General features: G+C 37.1%; 1 protein-coding gene across 1 annotated transcript; it reads left to right on the top strand.

Annotated features, from left to right (window-relative positions):
* The first annotated feature begins 1,049 nt into the window (after positions 1–1,049).
* LOC106758226 (receptor-like protein 12) lies at positions 1,050–4,256 on the top strand. Its single transcript, XM_014641170.1, has one exon. It carries the CDS (start codon positions 1,050–1,052, stop codon positions 4,254–4,256), a length of 3,207 nt encoding a protein of 1,068 aa, XP_014496656.1.
* Positions 4,257–9,676: the final 5,420 nt, after the last annotated feature.

Below are 9,676 nucleotides of genomic sequence, written 5' to 3'. Positions count from 1 at the left end.
GCCAATGTTTCGAAGAATTAATGTGGGAAAGGAATAACAGAAATGTTGGAATTTCTTCCTAGACATCCTTTTCATCTACATGTATTATTGTTAATAATGAGGTTTATTCAGTTCTTAGAATTAATTTGATAGTTTTCTTCTCTACATGTTATCTAACGAAGTGAAGAGAAATTTCAATCTGGTTGGTTTTTTCATGGTGATAAGGATTTGTAGCAATGTGGTAGCCTTGTTGTCACAATAAACAACCACATCATCCGTTGAATAAATATGAAAACCAGTTAATAAATTTCTTAACCAAACAAGTTCAGTAGATACAGATGTATAAATATTTGTGAATAGTATAAGAAATATTAGGTCCTGAGATTGTGAACAAATGATGGTTTACAAGCAAGCATCCCACAATCTTTAAGAATGTACAGAGCATTTTGAGATTTTGTGAGAGTTCTAACCCAAGAAAAAAAGTTTAAATCACCAAGATCATTCAATTTGAAGAGGTCCTTAATTTTAATTTTAACAGAATTGATGATATGAATGTTGGATAAGTAATAACAGTATCATTAACCTAAACAAAAATAATAACAAAAGGTGGAGTCAAATCTTTAGTGATTAAAGATTAATCATATCTGGGCTGATTGAATCCAAAAGAAGTAAGATTGTTTCTAAATTTGAGACTTATGTACTCTACAACGTAAACAAAAGCAAATATATGGTTGTTTTTACTTATCTAGACAAATTTGGTGCAATAATTATAGAAATAGGTGATTTGAAAAAAATTATGAGAATTGACGAGTAGTTCAATCTTCTCACATGACTTTAAATGGAGAAGTCGCGTATCTCTCACAAAACTTTTACACAACTTTTATTTTGACCATGTTGAAATTGAAAGTTAGTCTCTAATTTAGAGCTTATAAATAAGTTCAACAGAGACCATTAACATCACCCCACATTGAATGCTGACTTAAAGTTTTCGAACTTTTTGGTTAGAACTTTGCTATTCATTAGCAATGAGAATCCATCAAATCTTCTTCCATATCTTCATACCCTTGTGCATGATATACTTGAATATCAACATCAACGTAGCATCATGCCACACTCTTGACCATCAACAATTCTTATTACTTCACTTGAAAGACAGCCTTCTATTCAACCCAGCCACATCCAAAAAATTGGTTTACTGGAACCAAAGCAGCGATTGCTGTCAATGGAATGGAGTAACATGCAGCAAGGGCGGTGTCATTGGTCTTGACTTGAGTGATGAGTTTATTTTTGGAGGACTAGATAATTCCAGTCTCTTTGAACTGGAGCATTTGCAGAGGTTGAATCTTGCTTACAATGATTTCAATTCTTCCATTCCTGTGAACTTTAGCAAGCTAAAGAGTTTGAGGTATTTGAATTTATCAAGTGCTGGATTTCATGGCCAGATTCCAAATGAGATTTCTCATCTGACAGATTTGACAACACTTGACTTGTCAACACCACTTACCTCAATACCTATTCTTAAACTCCAGAATCCAAATATTGCAATGTTTTTGCAGAATCTTGCAAAAATCACAGAACTATACCTTGATGGTGTAATGGTATCTGCTGAGGGAAAGGAGTGGTGTCATGCTCTATCTTCTCTTCAAAATCTTGAAGTGTTGAGTATGTCATCATGCAATATCTCTGGACCAATTGATTCTTCGCTAGCAACACTTGAGAAACTCTCAATAATTAGATTGAGTCAGAATGACATCTCAAGTTCGGTACCAGAATTCTTTGCAAGTTTCTCCAATTTGAATGTCTTAGAGATCAGCAGTTGCTCGTTGAATGGTCTTTTTCCAAAGGGCATCTTTCAACTTCAAACCCTAAAGGTTCTTGATATATCAAACAACAGAGATCTTCATGGAGTTTTGCCAAACTTCTTACCACATGCTGCTCTTCACACCATGAATCTTAGTATAACAAATTTCTCCGGTAAGCTACCAGGTTCTATTTCAAATCTTACTCAGCTTGTTCGTTTGGACTTGTCTTTTAATAGGTTTACTGGTCCTCTTCCCTCTTTCAAGATGGTAAAAAATCTCAGATATTTATCAATCTCGAACAATAATCTGACAGGAGTTATAACTGCAACTCATTTTGAGGGACTTGAAAATCTCCTCTATATCAATTTAGGAGATAATTACCTCAGTGGAAACATTCCAATGTCTCTTTTTACACTTCAATCTTTGCAAGAGCTTACACTTTCTCATAATGGACTTGATGGTTTATTAGAAGAACTTCCCAATGCTTCTTCCTCAAAATTAGAGTTGATTGACTTGAGCAGCAATAGATTGAATGGCCCTATTCCCATATCTATCTTTCATATTAAAGGACTTCGTTTCCTACAACTTTCTGACAATGAATTCAATGGCACCATGCGGCTTGATATGGTTCAAAGGCTTCCAAATTTGCATACATTAGGTCTTTCTCACAACAAATTATCAGTTGATCCAACTCTTAATAATTCTCATGTCATTTCATCCTTTCCGAGCTTGAAATATTTATTTTTGGGTTCTTGCAATTTAGGAGAATTTCCGGGGTTCTTGAGAAACCTAACCCAAATAAATGCTTTAGACCTACCCAACAACCAGATTCAAGGAGAAATACCAAACTGGATCTGGAGATTTCAATCTCTGGTTTATTTAAACCTTTCCAACAATTTTCTCACAAATATGGAAGGACCCTTTGATGATCTGAATTCCAACCTATACGTTCTTGATCTTCATTCCAATCAACTTACTGGAACAGTTCCTACTTTCACAAAATTTGCGATCCATTTGGACTACTCAAACAATAATTTCATTGGTGCCCCACACGACATGGATAAGCATGTTCCTTTTGCATGTTTTCTCTCCCTTTCAAATAACAAGTTTCAAGGAAAAATCCCTAAGTCCTTTTGTAATCTGTCTACTCTCCTGTCACTTGATCTTTCTTATAATCACTTCAATGGCCTCATCCCCAAGTGCTTGATGAGAAGGAACAGTACCCTCCGAGTACTAAATCTTGCTCAAAACAAACTCCAGGGTTATGTTTCTGACACCATTTCAAGTTCATGCAGTTTAAGATTCCTCAATCTCAATGGAAATCTCTTGGAAGGTGTTATCCCAAGCACACTTGCAAATTGCAAGAGTCTACAAGTCTTAAATCTTGGAAACAATATGTTTGATGATAGATTTCCTTGCTTCTTAATGAAAATTTCCACCCTGCGAGTGCTGATTTTGAGGTCAAACAAACTCAATGGTCCTATTGCATGCCCACGAAGCACTGGCAATTGGGAGATGCTCCACATTGTTGATCTAGCCTCCAATAATTTCACTGGTATTCTACCCGGACCACTTTTGAGAAGCTTGAAACAAATGATGCGACGTGATACCAAAGACCATGAGGAGTACGGAAATCTATATTTTGATATGTTTGATAATGACACCATGGTTTACAATAACTTGGCATCGTATCTCAACAAATTTCTGGTAATAAAATTGTACGGATTGTTGGAAACTGAACCTTATGATGTGCTTGTCCACATATTTAATTATTATAGCGTTACAAACGAATATGGTGGTCGCTACTTGGATTCAGTTACAATTGTGGACAAAGCTTTGCAAATGAAGTTGATCAAAATTCCCACTATCTTGGCTTCCTTGGATCTCTCCTCCAACCATTTTGAAGGTCCAATACCTCAAGAACTTGTGAGTTTGAGTGCACTGAATGTTCTTAACTTGTCACATAATACTTTCTCTAGCCACATCCCCTCATCAATTGGAAATTTGATGAATATAGAATCCTTGGACTTGTCAAACAACAGGTTGAGCGGAAAAATCCCTTCTGAGCTTGCTAGTTTAAACTTTCTAGCATACTTGAATCTGTCATTTAACCATTTGTGGGGGAAAATTCCCACAGGTGCTCAAATGCAAACATTTGATCCAAGTTCTTTTGAAGGCAATGAAGGATTATGTGGGCCACCACTAAGAGATTGCTCCAGTGATAGTGGGGGACATTCATCTCCAACACCAGTATATGAAATGCATGGATCAATTGACTGGAGTTTCTTAAGTGTGGAACTGGGATTTATCTTTGGCTTTGGAATTGTTATCCTCCCCCTTTTTTTGTTTAACTGTTGTAGGCTTTTGTATTGGAAGCATGTCGATGACCTACTTTACAAGCTTGTTCCTCAACTTGGTTTCCTTTATGAACATCATAAAGGACAAAGGTACAGGTCTTTAAGGTGGATCGGATAATTGATCTAATGATGCTAAAACAAATAAGTCTTGTACTATGATCTGCTATCTTTGTGTTTCTGTTTTTTCTTTCTTATGTTTCTGATGTATTGTGGTTAATAAGGAGTTTGTGCGTTGTAATGGTGTACTGAGTTAAACTTAGCAAGCTACAGACTTTCTTTATAATATATGATGTTTTTTCAAGAAAGGATCTGTGTTTTAGAAAGCTATATACAGTTGCTAGAAAAATGAAAAATAGAGCACGCAAATGTCTACATCATATATAATATAATATATATAATTAGTAATTTAATCTCTGTATTTAAGTTCATGATTCACTTATGTTTCTATATTATTTTTTTACTAAACTAAGATTTTATTTGTTCTTTAAATAAAGCAAATGTGTTTTCTTTCATCATTAATATCATTAATATTGTTTGCAAGATACCATGTGTCAAAATTTTGATTATCTTTTAAGAAGTTCTTTGGTTTTTTCTTTTGGTTTAAACCATTTAGTCGTCCCTATTTTTGTTAGGTATTCCCAATTTGATCCCCTTCTTTTAAAGTTTCCAATTGAGTCCTTATAAGTGTTAATTTGAAACAATTTAGCCTCTACCGTTAAAAATCGTTAACGGTGTTAAAATTGTACACATGTGATTGGATGACGTGTTAAATGTTTTACTATGAGACGAAACGTGGCAGTGTTGTGAGTGAAACGTGGCCTTTTAGCAAGTGATTAAAAACTGATAATGACCATTATTTTATAAAATGTAATTATATAATTAGGATTCAATTAAATAAAAAAGGGAATTAGGGTTCGGTTCAATTAAATCAAAAAGAAATTGTGATTCAATTACATTAGAACCGTGAGACGAATCTGAGACGAGTGCACGCAAGTTCGTTCTCATTCGTTAGTGGAGACGATACATACTTGATTAGGGTTGTCGAGGTTGGGCATTGGAGTTTGGACGTGAATCGCGACTTCGTTGTACGTGTCCGTCAAGTGGTTCGAGTGGAATTTGCTGGAAGGTAAGTATGTGTACTTTACTTACCTATGAATTTAATATTGGATTGTGATTGTTTTTGTTGTTATCTGGGGATGCCTTTTTTAATGTGCGGTTTGGGTTGTCTGAAAATGTGGTGTTTTCTATTTGCGCTTGTGGTTCCCCATGTCCCCCATAGTTATACTTAGTTTCTTTTGTCATTATCACTTTAATAAGCAGTGTTTTTTTCGTCCTTTTAGGGTTATTGGTAGGAATAGGATGTTCTTTACTGTGTTGTGAGTGATGGAGCATATAGAAGTAGTTATTCACCATGGGGGAAAGTTCGTGAATGAGGGCTGCTTAAAGTATGAAGGGAAAATTGAGATAATGTATTTTGATCCTGACATATGGAGTTATTTTGTGGTAGTGAGTGTAGTCAAAAGTCTTGGGTACGATGGTTTTAAGGAGTTGTGGTATTCTGTTGGTTGTGGTCATGTCTTAGATGATAGGCTAGAAGCATTGACTGATGACGTAGGTGCCATGCAAATGGTCACTTTAGCTCACTTAAATGGATGAGTTCATTTATATGTTGTGCATATTGTGTTTGAGCCTGATGTCGCTCACATGATTGAGTACAACGTTGATGAAGGAGGTGAGGAAGTTGCACCATTTGCTGAGGGTATAGAGGAGGGTGGTGAGGGTGCACAGTTGGCTGAGGGTATAGAGGATGGTGTGAGACAAGAGTTGGATGAGGGGGTACGTGCTAATGGTGAGAGGATAAAAGTTGTTGTCAGGCAGGATGAGGAAGTTGATGGTGAGGCTGAGAGGACAACAACATATGAATTGCAGCAAAAGAGGATAGAGGCTGAGGAAGTTGATGGTGAGGCTGAGAGGATAACAACATATGAAGTGCAGCAACAAAGGATAAAGGCTGAGGAAGTTGATGCTGAGCAAGTTCATGTTGAGGCTGACAGGGTAAAGGTTCATGAAGGTGATATTGAGAGGACAAAAGAAGATGAAGTTGAAGTTGAGGCTGAGATGATAGAGGTTGATGAAAATGATGTTCAGAGGATAGAGGTAGCTGAAGTTGAACTTGAGGCTTAGAGTATTGAGGTTGATAGGGTAGAAGCATCTGAAGTTGAAGTTCAGTCTGATAGGATAGAAGCACAAGATGGTGAGGGTGATACGTTAGATGGTGAGCCTTACAGAATAGAAGTTGGTGACTTGGATGATGTACATGTTCGTGATTGGAGTTCAACACAGGAAAGTGATGATGGTGAGAAGAATGGTGAGATGGATAGTGAGGATGGGTTAGTAGACATAAATGTTTAGTGTGATGTAAGTGAAAGTTGTAGTGATTTGGAGGTTGAGGTTGAACCTTTTCTACCTGGGTCTGATTCCGATATGGAGGAAGATGAGATTAATGATTCTAGTTGGTTCAATGACGAATGGCAATCTGAGGAGTTAACTTCTCCTCACAATAGTGATGAAGACAGTGAACATGAAGGATATGGCCATTTTTCCACATTTAGTCAGCAAAAAAATATGCTTGATTTTAACTGGGAAGTGGGAACTTACTTCGTGGATAAAGAAGACATCCTTGATGCCATCAAAAGTTATGCAGTAGAGAATGTGAAAAATTTGAAACTTGTGAAGAATGATAAAAAACGAATAAGGGTTAGATGCTTGGGCTCAAAAGGAGAATGCCCATGGGTGGCATATTTTGGTTTCATGGATGCAGTTAAGTCATGGCAACTGAGGACTATGGTTGATAGTCATACATGTAGTAGGGAACACAATGTTCGACTATTCAATGCAAAATGGCTTAGTAGAAAACTGGAAAGAACAGTGAGAGAGAATCCTAATGTCAAGGGAGTTGATATTAGAAAAAAAAATTACTAGGAAATGGAATATAGCAATATCTAAAAATATGGCTTACAGGGCCAAAGCATATGCATCAGATGAAGTGGCAGGCTCCTTTACTAAGCAATATAGTAGAATTTTTTATTATGCTCATGAGTTATTAACAAGAAACCCTGGGTCTACAATCAAGGTCAAAGTTGAGTCATATGATGGGAAAGCAATATTTCAGAGGTTTTACGCATGCGTAAAGGCATGCAAAGATAGCTTTGTATCATGCAGGCCAATCATTGGCCTTGATAGAGCCTTCTTGAAAGGCAGACATCACGGTGAGCTATTAACTGCTGTGGCGCGAGATGCAAACGACCAAATGTTTCCATTGGCGTATGCAATCGTTGAAGTTGAGAACAAAGAGACCTGGACATGGTTTCTGGAGCTATTGATTGAAGACCTAGGTGGTCCAGATGTGTGTTCTGCACTTACAGTCATGTCAGATCAATAGAAGGTAATTTCCATTATACTTTTTGTCTTTTCTCTTATAGAAATAACTTCTTCATCTGACTTCTTTACGACTGATTTCATAGGGTTTAAGACAAGCTGTACAAGATGTTCTTCCTAGAGTTGCACAAAGATTTTGTGTAAGGCATTTATATGCCAACTTCAGGAAAAAATTCCCTGGAAAAAACTTGAAAAGGCTTATGTAGGGGGCAATGATAATGGTTGATTTTACGTGTTTGTGTGTGTATATTTTGTGAACAAATCAACTCCTTCATAGCTTTTACCTTGTTTTATCCTCACGTTTAGTGTGTTTTCTAGTTTTCTTGTGTTTTATTTAGTATATGCTTGTTTTTACCTCTAATCTCTACGTTTGAGTGTGTGAAATAAATGAATAGGAAGCAATTCTAGTGGAGGAAAACATGCAAGAACTCAAGGGAACATGTTTTGGGACCATAAAAGATCAATTTGAAGCAAATACCCATGTTGGACGCCTTCAGAATTGCGCAAGAGCCTGAATTTTAGAATGCTGTCAAAGCTGTCCAGACTGGGCGCCCCAAAAGGGGGCTGGGCGCCCTTGGCTGCTGATTTTCTGCAGATATGACGCCCGGGCGCCCCAGAAGGGCGCTGGGCGCCCCTGGCTGCTGTTTTTTTGCAGATTTGGCGCCTGGGCGTCCCTAGGGGGCGCTGGGCGCCCTTTGATTCGCTGTTTTGTGTTTTTATGGCGCCCGGGCGCCCCAGAAGGGGGCGCTGGGCGCGACTTTCCTCTGATGTGTCAAAAATGGGTTATTTAAACATGGGTCTCGCGATTTTTGGGGCTTCTTCTCCTCCTACACTTCATTCTTCACCTAGAGAGATTGGGAGAGGCCCTTGGAGGCTATTTGGGGTGTTGGGAAGCTCTCCCACTCCTCCTTAGGTCTTCAAGCTTCTTCAATGATGATTTTGCCCCTTTTGGGTTGAGGAAGAAGATGGGTCACAAATTGGAGATGGAGATGGGGAGGCGCAATTGGAGCATGGAGCAGCTGCCAAGAACCTTGGGAAAGGCTTTGCATCTTCTCTTTGGTTTCAATTTCTTCCTTATCTCTTCAATTTGTAGAACCCTAAGTTCTCCATCATGGAGGGCATTTCCTATTTGTTGAGATTAGATGTAATAAACTGAATCTTGTGTATTTTGTGATGTTAATACATATGCTTTTCCATTTCAATGTTAGTATTTGATTTCTATGCTTAATGCTTGTTGTGGCTTGATCACCCATGGCTTGAATTTTGGTTCTTGATATATTGGAAAATATNACTTGAACTTAGAACTGAAATTGAANACTTAATTGATGGAATTGAGTTGTTTGTAAATGCATGAGAATGAAGTGGATGAACTCTAGTCTTGACAAATTGTAAATACACTATGTTAAATTCCTTGCACACCAACTATTTGATAAAAATACCAAAAAGAGTTTCTTGTGTTTTTGTACACTTTGATGTCTAATTGAGTTATAAAAGGAAGAATTGTCATGTGTTGCACAAGTCTCTTGGGAAAACGATACTTGGTTTTACCAGTTTTATTACTTGAACGATTTGGTACACTTGCCAATGAGTTAACAGGCAACTACAACAACCCACCCACAACAATGGGAGAATGAGATGAGAAATATGAAAGAGGTGAAAGAAGATGCTTTTAGACATCTGATAACAATTCCTCCAAGGTTTGCCAACCTAAGTTCACATAATTTTCATATTATATAACTTAACAGTACTTAAGTTTTCAGATTTCATTTTTAATTGTATGACCTACATCTTCCTTGAAAGTTTTGGTCGAGATCAAGGTTCACAACCATAGCTCAATGTGATACCTTGGTAAATAACATGTCAAAAGCTTTTAATAGTGTTCTGGTAAATACAAGGACAAAACCAATTATTACAATGTTGGAGGACATCAGATTATACATGATGAAGAGATGGGCCACTAATAGGTCAAGGGTAACTTCATTTAAGTCAGCAAATTGTCCTAAAATTCTGAGTAGACTATAGAAGGAGGCACTACAAACAAATAATTGGATTCCCAAGTATCCAACAACTATTACATCTATATATACTTGTTTATGTTTA

Source organism: Vigna radiata, chromosome 4 (genome assembly GCF_000741045.1).
Source record: "Vigna radiata var. radiata cultivar VC1973A chromosome 4, Vradiata_ver6, whole genome shotgun sequence".
Lineage (NCBI taxonomy): Eukaryota > Viridiplantae > Streptophyta > Magnoliopsida > Fabales > Fabaceae > Vigna > Vigna radiata.
This window is presented reverse-complemented; position numbering and strand designations above follow the sequence as displayed.